At 37.4% G+C, this 23,282-nt stretch overlaps 1 protein-coding gene across 1 annotated transcript in view; it reads left to right on the forward strand.

Annotated features, from left to right (window-relative positions):
- ATRNL1 (attractin like 1) overlaps nt 1-23,282 on the forward strand; it is a gene marked incomplete at both ends in the record, with an annotated part of 499,083 nt that overhangs the window by 365,758 nt on the left and 110,043 nt on the right. The window contains one exon of the mRNA XM_084265269.1: nt 9,476-9,583. Within this exon, the coding sequence (XP_084121395.1) occupies nt 9,476-9,583 (108 nt within the window). The remainder of the gene's footprint in view (nt 1-9,475; nt 9,584-23,282) is intronic.

Below are 23,282 nucleotides of genomic sequence, written 5' to 3' on the forward strand. Positions count from 1 at the left end.
AATTGGCAAAAACATGATTCTGCACTGAGAAGTAACCACTAGGGGGAGGGGTGTGGGGAAGTAGGGGGAAATGATCAATGAGCTTGATAAGGGTATTAAAAAATGAGTTGCAAAGATCATGAATCAGAAGTCAATATAAATCACCGTAGTTCTGTGGTAACAAAGATGCTGGTTTAACATTAGACGCAAAGAGATCTTCAAATTGAAGCCTTTAAAAGCCCCACAGAATGACCCTTCTATTCTGCCATGTGTGTTTGGGCTCTGCTTTTTGACAGAAATGGGAGCAGGATTGGCGAGGTAATACTTAGATGCCTACATTCATTTGCAATTAAAAAGGTTAAAGGGAGACTTCGAATTTCTAAAGAGCTCCTGTATAGGAGAAGAGAGTTTTGTGTTAAGGGATTTTTTCCTCAGCTGTAGACAGTGGATGCCTTCCACGCTAGGCAGGACAAGAAGCAATTGGCTTAAATGTCAGCATGGAGATTTAATTTAGATTTTAGAAAAGACCTTTCCAGCATGGGAGTCATCAGGTACTCTGGACTTCTGGAGTGACTGTGGAACCTCCATCACTGGGCCTTTTTAAGACATGTATCCACCTGCTAGAAAGATGATAATCACACTGCAACCTGCCTTAGTGTAAGACCAATGTGCAGAGGTGGACAAAGTGGTCTCATGAGTGAAACTACTAATTCCCAGTTTCTTTTATTAGATCATATTTACTATCTAAAGCAAACTGAATTGCTATAGGAACAGCCTAAAACTTTATTTCAGAGCTGGGAATTATCAGCTTGACATCTGTTGTCTAAGATAAAGTAACTAAAGCACTATTTAACAGTTGTGATAATGATGCACCATGGATATTATCCATTATTTCAAAAGAAGTGGGTAGGATGCACTAAGATTTTTGTCAGTGTAAGGTAGTTTCATACTGTGTCTATTCAACTTAGAAAGATGGCACTTATGTTTAAAATACTACATTATCAGAGTTAGTAATTCCTTAGAAGACATTTTGAAAAGCATTATTTATGTGAAACCATATGAAAGAGCAAGTGAAAGAATTCCAAGCAGTAGTTTGCATAATACGATACTTGAATCTCCCTTTCATATTCTGCAATAATTAATTTCAGCACATATTTTAATATATTCATTTATAAATAACTGTCCTTGGGCAAATACAGTAGAATGTCTTATGTGGAAACATTTTATAATTAGTGGATCTGGTTCTCCTTTTCTCTGCACACAGAATTAGTTTGAAGAAAAAGTATTTTTAGAAATTTTCTGTAAATAGAAAAAGGCTCTGCTAGCTAACAGCCAAATAATCAATAGTTTGATTAAAGTATTTTTAAGCCCACTTGATTAGGAAGAGGGCAATTCTGGGGTTAGCAAGGCCTACAGAAAGTACCTTGAAAGGAGCTTTTAAAACGTTTATGGGTACAGAACTGTGTAAATGTGTACCATGGATTCATAGTGATCTAAGTGAAAGAGGTAATAGGAATAGGTCTTCTTGTAGCACTTTTTAAATTTGAAAGCAATGAATTGAATTTTGAGTTTATTATTGATTCTCTGCACCCAAAAAAAATCTTCCTATGCTAAATTAATGGCCAGGGAAAAATTCTTAAGGATCAATCACAACTTTATTGTAAGACAAGGCTCCATAAATTGCTGGTAAATAAGCATAACCAGGGTGCCATTTCCCTTGTAAGAAGCAGCTTTTTATACTCTGTTTTGGAGGTGGGTATTGTATTCCTGAATCAAAAAGGTACAAAACCTGAAGTCACCATAGGTTCACATTTTGCTCTTTGCTTGCTAATGTGCAATACATTAAATGTCTGTTCCTTGGATCTAGCAACAAAATGACCTTTTCAGGGCTCATCTTTTTTTCTCATTTTTGATTTGTTCAAGGGAAATTACAGACGACTGGTATTTGGTTTCCAAAAGGGATACATAAAAACTTGACCTTTTGGAACTGTTATTTTTTGGGATGTGTACACTGTATTTTAAGTATGTCTTAGCTGTTGTTTGCTGGACTATGTCTAGTTTAAATAACCCTTCATTTTATTCAGTATAAAGCTAGGACAAGAAGTATAGCTCCTCTCATTTTTTCCCATGACAGACATTTGCACGCACCTGAGAGCACTTTTTCTTCAGGCAATTTTAAAAGAAAGTAGCATGGAATAGGCCCTGATATCTTAGGAAGTTTCCTTAGCATCTGTTTTGCAGTGCAAATAGCATCCTATACTATGTCCATCATTGTAATATCTCATTGCCTACCGGAATGCACTCTTGTGTCAGGGCAATTTCCACTTAACAGTCTGGGAAATGAGGCACAGGGAAGGCAAACGATCAGGAAGTTCGTGATGGAGAGAATGAATGAACCAAAATTGTCAGACTGCTGTCATAAGTATGGTTATTCCTTCTGCTTGGTTTCCTAAACTGACTTTTGTCCCTCTCTTAAAGTCACTGTACCTCTTGTAATCATGGAGCGGTAAGCTTATTTCACCTAAAACCCACAAAATAGTTTAATGACTATGATATGCCTTTTTGGTGAAATCAGCTGATTTGGAAATTAACCAAGTCAAATAGGTTATTCAACGTGTAAGTGAGAAATTTCTCTCCGTTCCAGCTGTGTAAGTAGCTAATTTAATTTGAAGAGATTTCTAACACCAGGAGTTACAGTGAGCAAAGTTACAGAGAAGGCAATCTTAGTGTTGTGCAAATTAAGGCAAATAATCAGAGCTTCATTGAAATATGACTATGTATAATTCAGTTTGAGAATTAGAATTTATGATTTTTGAAGAGAATTAAACTGTGTTTCTAACTAAAATGTCCGTGGTCCACTCAGATCTGCGTAGTCATTAAAAAAAGTTACGGTTAATTCTGTTGATTTGGAATAGCAGTAAGAAAACTCAAGAATATGTGATGAATGACTGAATTGCACTGGGTAGTTTGAAGATTCAAATTATATTTCATAGAATCATAGAATCACAGGGGTTGAAAGGGACCTCCAGAGATCATCGGTTCCAACCCCCCTGACAAAGCAGCTCTCCAGCTCATATTGCACAGACAGGCGTCCAGACGGGTTGTGAATATCTCCAGAGATGGAGACTCCACCACCTCCCTGGGTAGCCTATTCCAGTGCTCTGTCACCCTCACTGTGTAAAAACTCTTCCACATATTGGTACAGAACTTCCTATGCTCCAACTTGCAGCCATTGCCCCTTGTCCTGTCTCCACAGACCACTGAAAAGGGGCTGGCCATTTCCCTCTGCATCCCATACTTAAGATATTTATAAACATTAATAAGATTCCCCCCCCCCAGTCTTCTTTTCTCCAGGCTGAACAGTCCCAGCTCACTCAGCTTTTCCTCACAGGGGAGATGCTCCAGGCCCTTAGTCATCTTTGTAGCCTCCACTGGACTCTCTCTGGGAGATCCCTGTCTTTTTTATACCAGGGAGCCCAGAACTGGACGCAATACTCCAGGTGGGGCCTGACCAGGGCAGAGTAGAGGGGGAGGATCACCTCCTTTGACCTGCTGGCCACACTCCTCTTGATGCACCCCAGGATCCCATTGGCCACCAGGGCACACTGCTGGCTCGTGGCCAACCTGTCATCCACCAGGACTCCCAGGTCCTTCTCCACAGAGCTCTTCTCCAGCAGGTCATCCCCCAGCCTGTACTGATTCAAATGGTTATTTCTTCCCAGGTGCAAGACTTTACGCTTGCTTTTGTTGAACTTCATTTGGTTTCTCCCTGCCCAGCTTTCCAGCCTGTCCAGGTCTCTCTGGATGGCAGCGCAGTGTTCCTGCGTGTCAGCCACCCCTCCCAGCTTTGTATCATCGGCACTTGCTGAGAGTGGATGCTGTTCCCTCATCAAGATTGTCAATGAAGATATTAAACAGGATTGGACCCAACACTGAGCCCTGGGGAACACTGCTAGTCACAGGTCTCCAGTCAGACACTGCTCCACTGATCACCACCCGCTGAGCTTGGTCTGACAACCAATTCTCAACCCACCTCACTGTCCACTCATCTATCCCATGCTCTCTCAGCTTTCCTATCAGGATGTCATGGGAGACAGTATCAAAGGCCTTGCTGAAGTCAAGGTAGATGACATCCACTGCTCTCCCTCCATCCACCTAGCCGGTGATGACATCATAGAAGGCTATGAGATTGGTCAAGCACGATTTCCCCTTGGTGAATCCATGCTGACTCCTCCTCATGACCTTCTTCTCTTCCAATTGCTTGGAGATGGCATCCAAAACAAGCTGTTCCATCCCCTTTCCGGGGACAGAAGTGAGGCTGACTGGCCTATAGTTGCTGGGATCCTCCTTCTTGCCCTTTTTGAAGACCAGAGTGACATTGGCTATCCTCCAGTCTTCAGGCACTTCTCCTGTTCTCCAAGACCTGTCGGAGATGTTAGTGGCTCAGCAATCACTTCCACCAGCTTCCTCAGCACACGTGGATGCTTCCCATCCGGGCCCATGGCTTTATGTGCATGAATCCCTTTGAGATACTCCTGGACCACCCCAACCTCAACCAGAGGGAAGCTCTTTATTTCCCAAACTCTCTTACTTTCTTCCAGTGTCCGGGGGTCCTGAGGGGTCTTTGAAGAGAAGACCGAAGCAAAGAAGGCATTTAGTATCTCCACCTTCTCAGCATCCGCCGTCACCAGGACATCTGCCTTGTTCAGCAGGGGACCAACATTATTTACCTTTTCCTTTTTTTTTTTAAACTCTTGCAGTTTGTCAAATGTGGTGTGGTGAGAAATTAGTGCAATTCTCCGTGAGGTTTTGATATTTTTCCTCACTGTAAACACTTTTCCTATAAAGCCCAGACTTAATGCATTGGCATTGCTAGTGCTTTTCTTGTACCCTTTGGTGCTATTCTCATTAGCAGTTGACAGCAGAGAAGCTGGAGAGGAGGAAACCAAGTTGTAACTGCAGACAGGTCAGAGCTGGGTGATGAATAAGTGGAATAGGAATTTCAGATTAGACATTTGGAAAGTCTTTGACACCGGGAGGGTAATACAACACAGGACTCGACAGCAGTTGCCAGAGAGACTGTTGACTTACCATTCTTTGTAGTTTTGAATATTCATCTTGAAAAAGTCACGGATGTCCTGGTACAACGTTGCTAGTGATCCAATCTTGGAAAAAACAACAACAAAAATGAAGTCTACGAAGGAAGACAACCTAGAAAACCTAGACAGTTGTTGCTGTTGTTGAAATAATAGGCACCCTTTCACATGCTATACCCTTCCTTATTTCTGAAATAGGGTACTGAGACTGCCTGTCTCTAAACAGCCAGAAGGAAAAATTCTATGGCCTGGCAGTCAGAAGTTTTCTGATCATGTTTACAAGTGTTTTCCACCTGCTTATCCCTTATTAAGCTGCCCTGTGAACCTGGGAATGCACACTTGTGGGTTCGTGCTTTATGGCACACTCTGACATGGACCTTGGTTTCCAAAGGGCTGAACTAGCCGTAAGGGTGCCAGAAAGATCTTTGGAAGGATTTTTCTAGTCATCCTATTATGGCACTAAAATAGTCTCATGCTTTTCAGCTATCCTGATCTATGAGTCCCTCAAGAATGCCTGTTACTGTACAACAAAAGGAAAGTATACCTGTCCTAGCTCCTGACATCTCGTACATTATTAGGGTTGGGGTTTTGGTTTGGGTTTTTTCAATTAGGACTTTTCTAGGACAGTTATGCTGGAAGATGAAGAGATGAGCATAGAAAAAGCAGTCCTAGTCAGTATCCGCATAAGAAGCCAAGTCTGGGGAAAAAATTAAAAAACAAAACCCAAGACCAAAAAAAAGACTTCTAAATAGGAAAAAGAAGCAAAATGGCAACACGTCTCAAAATACAAAAGGTCTAAAACATGTCAGCCATAAGTGTTGTATTCTGTTAATGTTAAGTCATTGCAATATGTGTTTTGCATTGAATGTTTTATTATACATGAATACTATATAGGTAGTAAAATATTTTGAAAGTAAGTCTAAATATTATGAAACAAAAAAAATGAAGTGAAATATTCCTACTTAAATAATAAATTTGCAGCAAACATTTTCTCATAGAAGATTACATAAGATGTTATAGAACATTTGAATTCCCTCCAAACTGCACTGATCAGAACAGAAATACTCACCATGATAACTTTTTTGATCAGTGCTAAAATTAAATTATATACCCAGGCAAATATTTTCCTGTGATATACTTCTGTAAGGGGATGCCGGTCCTGTTTCAAAGGTATTCATTTGTCTAGCACACCAAAACTCAAAATTAACATAATCTGTGAGCAAAGTTCTCTATGTGTCCATGGAAAATCAGGTTAAATGTATATTTCCATGACAAGGGACTAATTCTGCCAAAATGTTGTTTTTTTAAGAAATTATCTCAACTTATATGGGCATTGAGTGAGATATTGAACAGAAGTATAGTATCACAGTATTATAGTAAAATGTATATCATAAAGTATACTACTATATCTTACTGTTCTTCACTGATGACAAATATAATTATTTACAAGAAAAACTTTCAATAGGATATAAATTAATACTTCGAAATTGTTGCAGAATAATAGGGATGCCTAAAAAAACATATTGTCAATACTCTTAGACCTAATGAGATTTAAAATTATGGTAGACCTTGAAATCGGTTGTCTGCTCAGTCAGATAAATGCTCATTGAATTTTTTCAGTCCTACACTGAAAAAGTGATGTTTTGAATTTCCCATATTTTTAAGTGAATATTTAGGCATGTGCTTAATTCTTAATATTATAAGTTAAATGTCTGATAAAATATATAAATATTAAATCTTAATAATATCCATATATTCGCTGTGTCCTAGTAAATATCACTTATCACTGAAGGCATTTTTTACATTTGTTTTGCATGAGTTTTAGATGCAGTAATTTTTTTATACTATAAGTAGATAGTAATACCAGCATAGTTCCACTTTCCACTATTCCGTGTTTCTTCTACCTCAGCTGTGATGAAATCTCGGGGGGGTTTGTAGTGTCTTTCACTGTTGAGAAAAAGGTAAGAATTCTTTCACTCCTCTGATAATACCCATGTTTAGAGTTTCCCTGGTTCTTGGCCTATGGCTGAATTACAGGAATTTCCCCATCCTGTATGGGCATCATGAAAGCAGCGCATGACGGGAGCACAGGTTGTCATACCCGAATGCCACCTGCCATGCAATAATCTAATTTACAAGATTTTCTAGAACTTGAACTTTGCCTTTGACACAGGCTTGATACAGGGTGCAGATGGTGGGATTTAGTGACCTTTTCCAGCCCAAAAAACCCTGATTTTAAACATCATCTTTCTCTACTTCTCATTGCATCTTACTTTTCCTGTTCTGCAGCTTACGAGGAGCTTTAAAATGCTGAAAAGCAAGCAGCAGCACTTTGAATAGGGCACTTTGATGTGCAAGTGCTCATCTGCCAAACTCAGCAGCGTTTCCTGGGCAGCCCAAGATTTGAAAGTTTTCATTCTTGTTTACAGAGCTAATTAAAAATCTTCACAAATTAGAGTATCAAAATTACAGTGACTGCCTTGTGAATGGAAGGAAGCAGAGGTGAAGAAAACTACTATCCTTAAAAAACCAGAGAGCATATCAAATACACATCCTTTTATAGTCTGTATTAAGTAAATCTTTTAAATAATCATTTGTGCATTTGGATCATAGGTTATTCTGCTCATTTAAATACTTTCCTTAAGCAATTCTGTTTGTTTAAAACATTTGGTTTCCCATTAAAAAGAAAGCATTTGCCAATAGCTGTGTAGACTTACAATACTGTAATGAGTTCCATATGGTAGGACTGCTCTAATAACATTGTTTTCTTAAATTTTTGTTATTTTAGGGAGAAAATGAGCTGGATGTAGTAATTTTAGCATGTAGTGACATGGTAGTTTATGCTTTAAACTTTTGTGGTCTTTGTAAGTTGTTGTTAAGACTGGAGGGTTATAGTTCTTTCTGGCTGTAAAATCAGTGAATGTACTGTGTTGATGCAAATCAGTGCTGATGTAAGTCAGAGACCACCAGTTTCATTGTTAAAATGTTAAAAACAGGGTTTAAAACATAATTTTTAACCATCTAGATGTTCATACTAGGCTTTTATTTAATTCTGAATATAAACCAAGCGGTTTTAGTCACAGACACATCGATTATCCTCTTGGTATGGTATAATGGGAGCCCGTGTGCAGAGGTGCATATGACTACATTATGACTACACTGCCTGCTTATAAAACACAGACCTTAGAAAGGTGCTGGCTATGGTTAGGAGACAACTGTACTGTTCTGACTTTAAAGTTATGAGTGCTGCTTTGAATTTCTGTACACATCTTAAAACGCAAGTCAAGAAAAAAAATAATGCATGAGCAGTGTTACAAAATGAGCTTGTTGCTTTGTAACAGACCTCAAATCAAGAATGTTTATTAGTAAGCCGCCAGCAAATATTTGCTTGCATACCTTTTATTATTTCAAAGGCTTTTTATGAACAGTACGTCACAGTGGTAGTGTCATTTACATTCAAATACCGGTTTGTAATGTTTTAAGCTTTCCAGAGATATAATAGGGAGAAATATGCGAAGAAAATGAAACTTAGATCTTTTCTAATAAAACATTTTTGCAAGCATTTTGTCTCTTCAAGATCCTGTGACATCCTGTTCAGTTGAAGTAGCACACGACTTTAATTGCACGACTCATTCACTTTAAATATTTAATAATGCTTTTATTAGTTGCACTGAACCAGTGAAGTAAGATCTGTAATATCTAGTGCTGGTCATCATTTTTATTCATCATGGTTTAATAAGCATTATAATTACAGATTGAGGAAGAAATATGAGTTAGCTTTGTGGTTTTGCCTGAGACTTCTGTGCACACTGGTATGATTGGAAGGGATTATACAAGCTCTGTGAGCATAGCTGATGGTATTCAAATACACTGATGCAGGCTTCCCAATCCTGACACATTATTCTTCATATATAAGTAACTGCAGAAAAGATATTGCATGAAATTATGAGTCCTGACACTATTAACTCCATCTGGCTTAGTAGTGAAGTATGAAAATTGGAAGGCCAAGTGGACTTGTTCTTGGCAGGTGTTCTAATGCATGCATTATCAGTGGAATTAGACTTCAACTATTTTTACCAACCATTTCCTATATATGCTTCCCACTTGCACAAATAGCAAAGTTATTTAGAGTGAACAGTCAGTTAGGGAAGCTTTAATTTGGAGATTTCATCAAAGTTCAAGCTGAAAGACCATTTGTAGACAACATAAGCCCTCTGGGCAGAGTTCTCGAGTAAATATAGATGATGAAAATTTAGCATAACTTTCTCCCTTTAATATTACAAATATGACTACTTGCATGCTATTTGCATTCTTATGTTTTAATGGGAGGTATAGTAGGGCAAACTAATATCTGGTGCATTTTTTAATGTTTTGTTAAAACATCATTTTTTCCTCATCAGCAACTTATGCGGGAGCGACAGCAGATGGCCAGCCGCCCCTTTGCTTCTGTCGATGTAGCACTGGAAGTAGGAGCTGAGCAAACAGACTTTCTACGAGGGCCATTAGAGGTAGGAACAGTGGTGCTGACAAGGGACCATTGTGATTTGCATATTTATATTGCTAGTCTCATCTGCATCTGCTTCTGAAACCAAGCAGCGTCTGATTACCTGGAGCTGACAAGTCTCAGCTACATATGTTATGCCATTTTCAAGGCGCAGAGTTTTAATAGCATGACATGAGCTGTAACAAAAGCCACTGGAGAATCTATTAGCCTGGGCTGGAGTGACAGTCAGCTCACCTGGCAGTCCTTTCCTGATGGATGTGAGCTGAAGGAATGTGAGACGAAGGCATTTAGGAGGGAGCAAACCTCACGCTCGGTCCTTCGAGTGCACAGTGCCCCCTGGTTAACATCTATCTTAATTAACAGAGATTACAGCAAACAAACAAACAAATAAATAAAGCAGCTGTGAGTTGCATTTCAGCGTTGTGTTGTATACGTGCAGGTTTAAAGAACACAGAGTATGCTGCGTATTTTCCTTTGTAGATAGTGGCTACGTTACGGCATTCTTTTATTGTAATTGCAAATCATTGGAAAAGAAATAATAATATGTAAGGTGATATGATATTGGAATAGTGTAATAATGCATGAAATGGATTCTGGAAGTTTCACCTGAAAATAGAGGGAGAATTACGATATGTGGATAATAATGAATATGTAATCTAGGTTGGGCTTTTGGTAGATCGTAATCCTCTATTCCTTTACTTTTATTTACAATATTGTGTTTACAGTTATTACTTTATCCTATTTACGGTGGGACCTGGGAATGAGGTGTGATAGCTCTGAAATCTTTCAAGATTGTACTTTTCTTTTCATTGCTGCCAATTCCTCTTAAATTCAAAGCTTCTCTTACTTTTCTCAATAGCCTCTTTCAATGGAAGATTAAATACACTCTATCAAATCTCTGAGGTTCATGGAGAAGTGAGCAATGTGAAAAACAGATTCATAGCAGGAAGAAAAAGAATCAGCTCTTGAGTACTTATCAAATTGAAGCGCTCTGTCCTGCTGCTGTATAGGAAGCAATCACAATTGTTCTTGCTGGCATCATTTAAATACTTGGGATAGTGGGGAAAAAAAAAAAAGAAAAAAGAAAAAAAGAGAAAAATATATCTCTTTGAAGAAGCTTTGTTATTTTCTGACCAAATACCAAAACCCCCACATTCTTCACCAACATCACCATATTTCTGTCACCTTTTATCTTGGCACAGAAGTCCTCTCTAGCTCCACAGGCTGAGGACACGTTACATTGTAGTTTAAAGTTCACTTTTTTTGAATCTGATGTCATTGTTTCTATACCAGTATCTAGGCACATTTTCTCTGTTGTCTTTTCAGAGGGAAACAATGAGTGGGAGCTGAGGCATCCAAACTCTTAATTCCTTACTTACTGATTTTTTAATTAAACTTTAGAAGTAAACATCACAAGTTAATAGCCACATTTTCTTTTCTCATATCTTTTATTTAGTACTAAAAGAAGTAGATGCTAAAATATTTTAATTATATTTTACAGTTTTTATTACCATTTTCTTCCTAGCCTAGCATTTTCTAGTAATTGTTTAGTATTCAGTATCCATAGTGAGGTTTTTTCCTAATTAATACATAGTTATACAGAGAATGAGGTCCATTCAGAGTTTCCTTGGAATTACAATATACTGATCTATATCAAAACAAAGCATTGTGCTGAGGATTAAATGAATGCGATTCAGGGTATTGATTGTCCTTTGATGTATATTCTGTAAGAAAGAGCTATATTAAGCTTTTATTCCTGGTCTATAGTCAGTTTGTGGAAGGACACGAAAAGTTGTAGTTGCACTCTCAGCTCTCTTTCGGACTGAAGGGAGTTTGGATCACACGTGTATTTCCAGGAAGCAATGCTTAAACAATAGGATAGCATGAAGTATTTATAACTTCATTTTATTGTGTGCAGTTAGAATCATTAAACTATGTTAATAATTCTGTGGTATCTAATGCCCATAGGGGTCCTTTGAAGGTAGAGATCTGTTGGTAAAAATGAGGAACACTCAGTAAGTCTCATCAAAACGTTCCATCGGGATTGTGGAGCTCTTGCACTGATAGACCAGGGGGTCCATTTGTAATGGTGGCATGCTGCACCCCTGCACCACCTACTTGTTATTGACATTGCAATAACTCTGGCACTTCCAATGATATTGTATTGATCCGTGAGTCCTTCGGGCACAGTCTAATGTCATTGAACTGTTCCAGACATTGCTGCAACTCTCCCATAGTAAGACTGCTGTTCATTAATGACATCTGGCTTATAGGATAGTGGGTTTGTACAGCTGGTGTTCTGTAGTAATACTGATGGGCTGATGCATGTCCGTATCGATGATTATCTATTTGCTAATTCCAGTATGCCATTTGGTTAGCTTTTGGTTTAGTCTTTGCATTTACTTCTAAATAACCAGAGCAAGTGTTTGGCTGTAAAATTTTAGTTTGCAGAAGTGAGGCATTTTTTGCCCAGTATTTAGAAAGCATATAAAAAAAAAAAAAAAAAAAAGGCTGTATGTTGTCTACTTAAAAGGATTTCCTAGTTTAGATACTTATAATGCAACTGTTAATATTTGGGTCTATTTTCAGGTAGCAGCAATTTGTACCATATTAAAATAAACTCCTGAAAACATTACAGAAGAGAGTTGAATCTCTGTTATTTTGAGCTTCGGAGTCCTTACCAGCCAGTCTACCTTTCTTAGTGTTTTGCAAACAAAATGACAGTATCTTGATATCAATTCCTTAAAAAAACTTTAATCTGCATCATATTCCTTCAGTTTCCTGCTGACTGAAGGGGTTTTCAGGCATTAGAAATAGCCTTTGCCCTTCCCAATTTAGATCATATTATTCATCACTCTCTACCTCTTCAGGGTGCCTTTCTGTGTAACTGACTCACAACATGACATTAACAAGTCTCATCTTGTCATCCCTTCTGTCATGTTGTCCTTATGTCAACTATTAAATATCTTATTGTCAGTTTAAACTTAACACAGAAGAAATTAAACTTAGTTTTTTCCATTGTCCTTCCCTCTTGGTATCACGTCAACCGCTATCTTGCTAATGGTATCGTAGCATGGTAGTACCCTAATTCTAAATCTCTGAAGCAATACCTACTGCTAAAGCATGATATTCATGCTACTAATCTTGTGTACAATTTAACCCATGCCAGCCTTAATCTGCATCTTCATCTGCTTCCATTACAATTCCCATTTCCCTAATTAGAAGTGGTGAAATCTGCGTGAGCCTTTTACAAGGGAAGCAGAGAAGGAAGGCCACCTCTCACTCTTACTCCTCCCTCTTGGGAAGAGCAGGAGCACCGTAAAATTTGGTGGAGGAGAGGATAAGAAGTGTGGAAGACAGTGAACCTCTGGATCCCAAGACAGGAACAGGTGAGGGGCACTAGGGGCAGGGAAGAGAAGAGAAAGAATTCCTAAACTCCCCCTTCTAGCAGTTTCACATAGCACAGGCTGTTAGGGAACAGAGTAAGAAAACACCAGAAGCACCTTGTCCAGAGAGTTTGAGATTATTGTGATATTTTGTGATACCACCATAATTTTTTTCAATACCAGAATCATAAAAAACTTAAAGTAGCATCATAGCTCGATACAATGCTTCTTGACACTCAGTGCCCTCAGTATTAAACATTTTTTATGCCTTTCATTTATTTTTTTTTTAAAGCATCTAAGCTATTTCCAGACCTGCTTGCATTTTGATGCTCAGTATATCCCAAAAGCTAAATCATTTAGGCAATCTTCATATTCTAAGTCTCCTTCAGGCAACCTTTTTATTCCCCAAAAATATAAATCACTTTTGAAGAGTCACTTCCACTTTGCTACCGACAGTCATTTCAGTTAATCTATATGTTAAAAGTCATAAAAATGCTTTTTCTGTCCTGCTTTGCCTAACTTCTGGGCATTTTTCAGTTCATTCAGAGCCCATGATTTATTTTTTTTTAAACAGGGATGGATTCTTTCTTTAGGCCTGTGAGACAAGGTGAGCAGTACTGTAAACTCTAACATGTGGTCACACTACGTGACCATATACTAAGATGCTAAGACAGCATCTACTGTGTTATAGCTGACGGAGTAAAGGCAGATGTGTTACAACCTGTAAAAGAATCAAGCACATATTTGCTCTTATGATTATCACCTGTTTGATATCTTTACAATATAACTGGGTTATCTATCTATTTTCTTTTCAAATCAATGTTCTTTACTAATTATTTCTGCAATATATCTTCCAGTTGTTTTTTTATGAAGTTACTGTGTTTCCTGTAGAAACAGATGTTAAATTCTTTGAAATAAAATCTAGCCTTGTTTCTCTAGTAGGCAGTAAGTGTGATAGATTAAATAAGTTTTTAATTTCAGGCATTTCTGTTAAGTCTGAAGCAAATATCAGCCATTATTTCTCATTTATTGAGTAAAAGAATTTGAATGCATGCACCAACAGCAGTAGCTATCATTATACCAAGACTGGCTATGGGAAATCAGAGTGACTCATTAAGACATGTGAAAATCCTGTACCAGGGTTTTGTGGAGTTAAGGTAATTGAAGTTTATACTAATAAGTGGTGTTGCTGTTTTCTCCTGCCAATAAAATGTCATGACTTTTTAACTTGCTTTACAAATAAATCCAGTTAAGTTGTGTTCATTTTCTTGTTTAATTTAATTCAATGAGTAATTTTTGAAACAGCAACCTAAGCATACTTCATTATTTTGTGCAAAATGAAACTAGTTGTATGCTTCATCAGCATTACACCTGCATTATTTTGATGACATAAAGTCTAACATCAAGGAACAGTTTCTTCCCAACTGTTTGTTACAGGTCATCAGATTGCCTCTTTATATTTTCAGTTCCTAATTTTAGTCTCAGTGTTAGAGGATAAATTCTGTCCCCATGTAAGAAAATAACAGTTTATTAAAGAACATGATGAAATCGTCCCTAGGATGGTAATCTTGTTATCAGTGACCCTAAAGGCAATACATATTTGGAAACAAGAGCTATCAAAGACCATTATACTTACACTTCTTGCTTACTTAAGAAGTTATGCTATATAATTTAGAACATTGCAGCTGTTCCTCACACAAGGATATTGTTAAGCTGAGCTCTGGGAACTTCAAAGAAGATACTAGTATAATAATTATTATAAATCTTATTTTAAAAATGGTACTTGTTGGAAAAACAGACATTCTCCTGGATGGGAAGATTCACTGGCTAATCTATGTTTCTATCTTTGTCATCGTTAGAGCTGAGGAAGGTGCTGAAGACAGTGTAATGCCAAGTGTAGGATATAGCCTGCAAGCCACCATGATCACGTAAAGCAAATTGCATGTTGTTCTGAATGATTCCAGGGGCTGCAAAAACCATAGCCAGACTCAAATTAGCATAAATATACTTTAGAGTCACCTACCTTGTTCGTTCTTTTCATTGTCATTTAGAATTGAAGGTCACATGGGGGTTTTTTGCAACCTGCCCCTTAGAAGGATATGCATGTGAGGAGTTGGTGTTTTTAGAACTCTCAGCCCTGATTTTGCAATTTTGCTTTCCTAGAAAAGTTGGGGTTTTTTTACCCCTTGCTACTTCCAAGTTTGGATTATCCATATTCTCCATATGTTACATCTGTAAGCCAAGCTCTGCTTGGCATTGGGAAGGGCTTCACTAAGTACCATGGCTGGTCTGTAGCATTGCAGCTCAGGGAGGACCCAAGGAGAGATAATCTAGATAACAATGTGAGCAATCAGAGGCTTAGAAAAAATAACTACAAGAAAAAGTCAAGGAAATTGGAGTAGACTATTGAAATGTGTCAAAATAATAACCTTCAAATATGCAAAAGGTTAGTAGCAATCAAGAGGGCAACAATCTTTCCTTTGCATGCACTGTAGGCAGTGAAGGTGTAATGGACTTAAATTGTAGTAGAGGAGGGTTAGGCTGGGTATCAGGAAAAACTTCTCATAATAAAGCTGAATCACTGGAAGCAGTTGCCTGGGGAGGTGATGGAATTTCTTTTATTGGAGGCTTTTTAGAAGAGGTTAGACAAACTTTCTCAGGTACTGAGCACCCATAGCTCCATTAGCTTCTTTCATTTCAGCTGCCTTTATTATGATTCTGATTGCCACCTAACTTCCTCCTGCACACTTTCTGAAAATTTTTTATTTTTTGTTGTTTGAACACCTTAATTACCTTCATTGCACTAATAGTTTTCTGTTACTGAATATTTCTGACCCTTCTCTTCAATTTTGCTGTTATCTTCATTGATTTACGTCCTCAAATTTTTTTTCAAGATCAGAAACTGTTCTCTCTGACCCCAGTGTCTCAATGACTTTAGGTTAGCCTTATATGTTCTCCAATCCATTCTGGAATTGCTTCAATATTCTTCTTGAAGTCTCTATTCATGATGTAATTATTTTTCTCTTAACCAGTGCATTACCATTTTTATAGTCTTTCAAAATCCATGAATTCTACACTACCAGATCTCAGAGAAATGTAGTCGGATGATACAGCTGACACTGAAGAAAAGAACCTATATTGGATCACATTTTCTGTTTTTCTGTATTACTCAAAGATCATGCTAAATTTGCTGTTCACTGCCTTAAGAACTCTATTATCTCATGCAACACCTTGACCTTGATGGTTCATTGCATTCTTCTTCTCCACTCCCTCAGTCCTGTTCATATGGCAGACTTTCTCCTAAACTATTGAGTCACTTTATTTTGAACCATACCTTCAATTTTTTTTTTTTCTTCTTTGCAAATGATTGATTGACCTTGAGAATCCTGTCATGCGTGAGGGGTGTTATATGCAAAATTTACATCCAGTAAATCTTTCATTAGAGAGAAGCATTTACCTGAAAGCAGTAGCATTTGGTCCCTGTAATAACTCCTTCCTCATATAATGAACAGTTTTTTATTAATTAAGAATTTTAGATTTCACACTAATTAATTATTTTTTCATATAAAATAGTATATGACCCAATGAAATATCTTTACATTTACAAAGAACTTTTGTTGCATCTCTTGAAATGTACGTCTAGCAATGTGGGAATGTTCTGAGCCTGTGATTCAGAACAAATACCTAATCTAGTTGTTCATGCATAATGATCACAGCTATGATTTTTTGTGCATGTTGTGTATGCTAGCTCTATTCAATGTAAAGTGTATAGACGTTTGATTTCTTGGAGAGCCAAGTTAAAAATAGTTTAGGATTTCCAAGTAATAGTTTTCTCCTTCAGCATGTCAGAAATTTAAAAATCATCTGAGAAATGCTGCCTGGAATAAGGCACATACATAGACCAAATTTTTGTTTGTGTTTGCTGCTAAAATCGTAGAATATCCTGAGTTGGAAGAGACCAGCTTCTGAGTATACTGATATCTCAAAACATGTTGATTTTTTTGAAAGAGTCCTCAACTTAAAGACAGTTTAAAAAAATTCTATATTGGTTCTGGAATGTATCTGGTCTCTAATCCCTACTTTCTCTCATTTCTGTTGAATCAATAAACTCTCATGGGCAAGCAGACATTGTCAGAATTCCTTAAACATGATGTACAGTAGATTTTTCTACATACATGTTGATGTCCCAATATTTATTCCTAATAAGAGTAAATCCTCTGCCTCTTAGTTTGTGAGGTATAGGATCTTTGAATTCACAATTAGTTCTGAATACTTTATTTTGTTTGTTTTGTTTTGTTTTAATAAAATTGTATCTTTCCACTTCACCAAATTTATTTGGCACATGTACTGCATAATCAGATGACTATAGAAATTGTTTGGATAGAAAAATATGATTTGTGTTGAACAAAATTGCCAACAAATTTCATGCTCAATTGGAACAATTAGCAGGAATTTTGGCTGACTAGCTAAATGTAGGTGTTTCAGCAGTATTGGCATGCTGTGAATAGAAATTGTTAAATTATTGTATTACGCATAGTTGCAAAGTGAAAGCATCAAAATAAATATTCCAATTGTTTTCAAGCAGAAGTGTTTAGATGTGTCTGTTAACGTTGCAAATAATGACACTGCACATGTCCTGTGTTCATTAAAATCAATAAATACTTTTTTTCCAACAACTTCTTTCATAAAGTAGATAAGTACATTCATAGATAGGTACTTTATTTCATAAAGTAGGTAGTGTGTGTGTGTACCTCTTGGATTCTCTTGGAACAAGGCTTGCTTTTGGGAATCTTGCCTTTAGATGGCAAATCTGTGACAATGAGATTTTTCCAGAATTGTTTAAACCGAACATACCAAAGCATGTCAATAATGATGCTATCAGGAGAACTAAAGAGCACATAGGCTGAAGTTTTTCTTGGTTTGATTGACTGGGCCTTTCTGTACCCCTGATTTGCACATGCTCTGACAGGCTGCTCATTCTAGTTATATGTATTTTCTTCATATTTTTTTTGCTTTTAAATCAAAAGTTGGTTCTCATCTTTAAAGTAGGACGTTCCCCTCATTACAAGGAAAGGAGAAGAAGAAATAGATAAGAAACTATAGTCTTTCATCACCTCTTTCTTGTTTCCAGGTGGAACTGGCTACTATACAGCGTTGTTTGATATTTGGCAACTTCTAGTCCTTATCTTTGCTTCAGAGATTTACCCGCCTGTGGTTTCCTAGCTCTGTGCTTGAGCTTCAGTTCTTCCTGCCAACAACAATACATACCAAAACTGCAGCAGACAGGAACCTTTGCTTTTCTTCACAGAACTTGACAGCCTGCATGTATTGTTGGATAATCTAATAGGTTATGCCACTGAAGTGGTTTTCACTGAAGTTTTAGCATTCTGTAACTTCTATCAAACTAAGTTTGAGTCTGAAGTGAATATGAATTCATTGTATTGATGGCAGTGCACCTGCCCTGGATAGAAGATTCCTAAACCTCACCTAAGCTTGAGAGCCATCCAGTCTGCTTACTTTCCAAGACTCCAGCTCAGCAGGCACTTTCCTATTTGGTCTACAGGCTCAGCTTTCAGAGAGTTATTAGCTAAGTTATGCCTGAGTCCACAGAAAATACTGAAATACTGTCTGGTCAGGACTGCAGATAAAATAATTTTGAAGATGGTAACCTTTTGCACAGTAGTATAGTGACAACAGCATTTGACTGTGAAATCAGAAAGCACTGAACTTGAAGGGTGACTGTACCTGCATAACTATAGGCACCTTACAGAAGCACACTCTTATTTTTATGGCTACAAGAGAGGATTAATCAGGTGGTGAAAGGAGAATGTATTAGGGGATGACTTGGATGCGTCTCTAGAAAGGGGCAGATGTAAAATGTTTCCTATGGGTAGGATCCAGAGCTATAGAGTATGCTCTTTCCATCTTGGTCTATGCTTTGGGCATCACGGCTCTTCAATTTCTGTTCAGTTTGAAGAGGAAGGATGGAGCATGGTTCTGTAGCCTGAGTAGAGCCTGAAGCTCAGCTCTATCCTTACCCCTATTGCTATTCTGATGTCTGCTCTACTGTATAAAAGGCAAACTTGGTTCCCACTCTCCTTATACACCCATCATCAGACCTGGGGGAATTTAATATAAGTGTGCTACAGGACATTCCTCCTTGTTCCCTATGTTCTCAGCAGAAGGCCTGTTTTTCCCCTTGGATATTGAGGCAGTTTTATTTTTCACAGTGACGGTTTAGAAAGGCAGGATAGTAATTAAGAGAGACTAGATCCCTTTTTTGGTGTGAGGAATCCAAAATTTCAGAGGCTATGAGGAGGCTGGATATGTAAGTAATAGGGCAAGAGTTCCATTCACTGAGAGAAACATCACATAGGGTGTTTCAGTAATAATTAAACCTCTTTTTTTTAATTACTAAAAATACCATGATATTAGAACTTAAAAAATGCGTGAGTTCACTCAGGATTCAGGGATCAATGGTATGATTTTTAATGGTCCTGAAGGAGCCTTCTCCTTGCAGAATTTCTTTTGGAAATCAAAAGATTATGGATGTTATGCTGCAGTATAGTAGAAGCTGCAATAAAATAGAAGTTAAAAAGACAGACTGCAGTGAAATGGGAAGATCAGTAAGTTTGTATCAGGGCCATCTCTACTAGAGGAACTCCTTTAAAAAGTAAGCAGTATTTCTGATATGTGATCATTTCCAGTTCTAAATGTAGTGTACTTTACAAATCTGTTAGAGCTTCCTATAACAAAGAATGTAAAACATTACTGTTCATTAGTGTGAAACAGTAAAGCTTTTAACAGATATGCATTAAAAAAATCCTATATATTCACATCATTGGAATTATATTTAACGCAGAATTTTCCCTTTCCAAGTGCTATTCCTTATGCCATATCCTTGGCAAGATGACCTTTTTCTTATCTTTATTATCCAGCTTTCAGTAAGAAAGTCAGCTTCTTGTCTCAACCATGTAGGCCTTTGACAAAGATGTATAAACATTGAACCAGCTGGAGTTAATAAATAAAGTTATTCTGTTCTACAAACAACTTAATGGTTATTAAAGGGCTTTTGGAAGAGTAGCAAGCGGTTTATTTTATACTGAGTTTTTCAAATTGTGGGAATCAGAAGGAATCAAATTTCCCCTTCTGAACACTTAAATATCAGTTTATGTGCAGAAAAGGAAAGCATTATCCAGTGACTCAGAAATATAATTTGTGTTTTGCAACACAGAACACACAAGTGTAGGACACTCTTTAAAATCACCACTAAATATACCAAGAGGCGCTGACACGACTTTGGCAATGAGATCCCATGAGATCATTTTCCTTTGGGCACATGGATGCTATAAATTGCATATTTCATTTTTACTTGAAGAATATTTTGAAATCATATTAAAAGAGAGAAAATGTATTACCATTTTGTTATAAACAGAACCAGCCAAACATCGTAAATTGAATATGAGTTTAAAAATCTCTAAAACTTACTGTTGTGTACCTTCAGGGTTTAATCATGAATGTTATTTGAGTTACATTCTCCCATCACTCACTTGCTGAACTGAAGAAAGGTAGAGTTGCACCAAGTCCAAATCACAACATATATCTGCTAGAGCACCATTAAAACTAGACCAATGAAATAGAATACCTACTATGATAAATTTAATGAGGAATAGTGGATTTGGGTGTATGGTTAAATGCAGAGAGATTGCAGAAATATGTCTTTTTAAATAGTGAAAAAAATCCTTTTTATTTTTCTCACTTACCAGTATAATTAACTGATAGAAGCAGTACTACAACTTCAATTTTCTTTTTCTCCAAAATAGTGAAAGCATCTGTTTCTGTTCTAGTAGGAAACTACCATGGCCAATATCCACTGAAGTGAATGTGAAGCGCAGAGTAGTTGAGACCTAGCAACAGTGAATAACCAGTTTGTTCCTCTTTTATGAAAGAAATAGTTAAAGAAGATTTACAGAAAACTAGATGTCTGTCCCACCAGGGACTTTCTTTCAATTACATGAAGGTGTTAACAGCTCAAGGTAAAAAGAAAGGAAGAGGAGAACTGGATGGGATACACAAACTATATAGGGCCTTTAAGGAAAGCAAGGATTTATGTGGGGCGATACAGGACAATTTTTTTATTCTTTGGAGCAGCAATTATATTTCTGTAAAATTTGTGAAATGCACAACTGGTTCTATGTCTGCCAAAATGTGACCTCTTCTCTGAGTAATATTTGATAAAATTTACATGCAACACATACTCTATTTCCCAAAGCCTAGTCATAAGGCTGGAATTTTTATATCCACTGCATGTAGCCATTGATATTCACAGCAGGAAATGACATAAGCCAAATGCATTTAGTGCAGGAGTGTGTGATGTCATGCTTTGTTTGATGTATACATTTTACCTTGCATTTATGTGAGAAAGGGCAAAACTGGAGAACCTTGTCTAGAATCCAAGGTAAATGATAGGTAAAGTTTGTGAAAGTATGCAGACCACGTAATATTTCAGTAATGTTATTGACCTCATCCTGGGGAATTTATGTCTTCTGTGATACTTGGAATTGGTTTTGTTCCAAAAAGTTCCATTGTGCAAGAAAGGTTGGTCACAGACCTGTAGGCAGTGTTTAGATGTGCCATCTTTGCTACTATATTGAGGATAAGGTCTGAAACCTTGTATTTATATTCTTTAGAAAGCCAGCACAGAAAGCAAAGGGTAGGTCTGACGTTTTTACAGCAATCTCTGCAATAGCCTTTGCTACTGAGGTACACTCTATTACTGTTTCATGTAGTTTTTCAGAGGGCTTAAAATGTCCCACGTATATCACAGAAATGTAGTTCCTAGGAGAGGTGAAAATAGTACAATCAACTCATTATCTTGCAGAATGTGGGGCAAAAACCCTAAGTCAACTGGGAAAGATAGAAAGAATCATTCAGAAATGCTGCGTAATGAGAGCTTGGACTGAATGAGAAATCCAAAAACTCTTATATACAACAGGTTATATTGATCATTGTTAGGAACATCTTCTGTGTAATTTAATTGTAAGATCTGATTTCTTTCCCCCAGTCACCCCTGCTTGGTCAGTTCTAATTCTACCTAGCTTTTCTTCATCAATATGTACCATTCTGTTCCAGCATTACGATTACTGAGATAGTAACATGACAAGCACTTCTGACAGATGACTGGAGATACTGTTAGCTAGCTATTTACACTAGAGACCTCATCAGCTGTTTTGGACACTACATTAACAGGACCAAGGAACTGATCCTTGTGAGGAGAGTTCATGTTAGCTGAAATCCAATATTTTTACTTACTGAATCTGAATTAGACAGTAAATCTAACCTGTAGAAAACAGCATTTATCATGAACAATTGAATCGTAGAAGGAACTTCTTATAGTCGTCTGTCAGTCAAAGAGACTGGGGATGAGCCAAACCCCTGAGCAAAGTCAAGCCACTTTTGATTAGGTTGCTTAGGGCTGTGTCTGAATATTTCTAAGGATAATGATTTCACAAAATCACTGGCCTCTGTTCAGATGTTTGACTGCCCTAATTGTAAAAGCCTTTTCCTAATATTTCATAAGAATCCCCCTTCTTGCAACTTCTTCCTGCTGCTCATTGTCTTATCCCAGTGAGAAAAGCATGGCATAGTCAGTTAGCAATAAGATCCTCTTCTCCTCTTAAGACTGAACAAATCCTGCACTGTCAGGCTTTCCTCCTAACTCCTAGGACACCAATATCTCACTGTTTTGTTTACAAAGATACCATGGAAAACTGTTTGAGAGTCTTGCTAACGTCAAGGTCAGTACCATCCACTGCTGTCTTCCACTGAGCCAGTTATACCATCATTAGAAGTAAACAGGTTGATGGGGCCAACTTTGTCTTCCATCAGTCCCTACTGGCTATTCCTAAGGAAATTCTTGTCCTTTATGTGCTAGGACAAGACTTTTAGGGGTATTTCCTTCATAGTCTTCCCGGGGAAGCAGGTTAGGCTGACCAGTCTGAATTTCTCCAGATCTTCCTTTTCCCCCATTTTTAAAGATATGTGTAACATTTGCCAGTTTAAACTGATGAGGAACCTCCCCTTGATCACCATGACAGGTCAAATATGATAGCAATCTATCAGTAACATTGGCCAGTTCACTCAGTATCCAATCTTGTCCTGTGGACTTCCCTACTTCCAACTTGCTTAAGTCATCCCCAGCTCACTATTTCTTTACTGTGTGTACTATGCATATTCAAGAGGTCAAGCAGATGGAAATCATTAGCAATAAAAATGTTTGTGTTGTTCAGGGTTTTAGATACTGGATATAAATTGGAT

This window comes from Gallinula chloropus (genome assembly GCF_964237585.1).
Source record: "Gallinula chloropus genome assembly, chromosome: 5".
NCBI lineage: Eukaryota > Metazoa > Chordata > Aves > Gruiformes > Rallidae > Gallinula > Gallinula chloropus.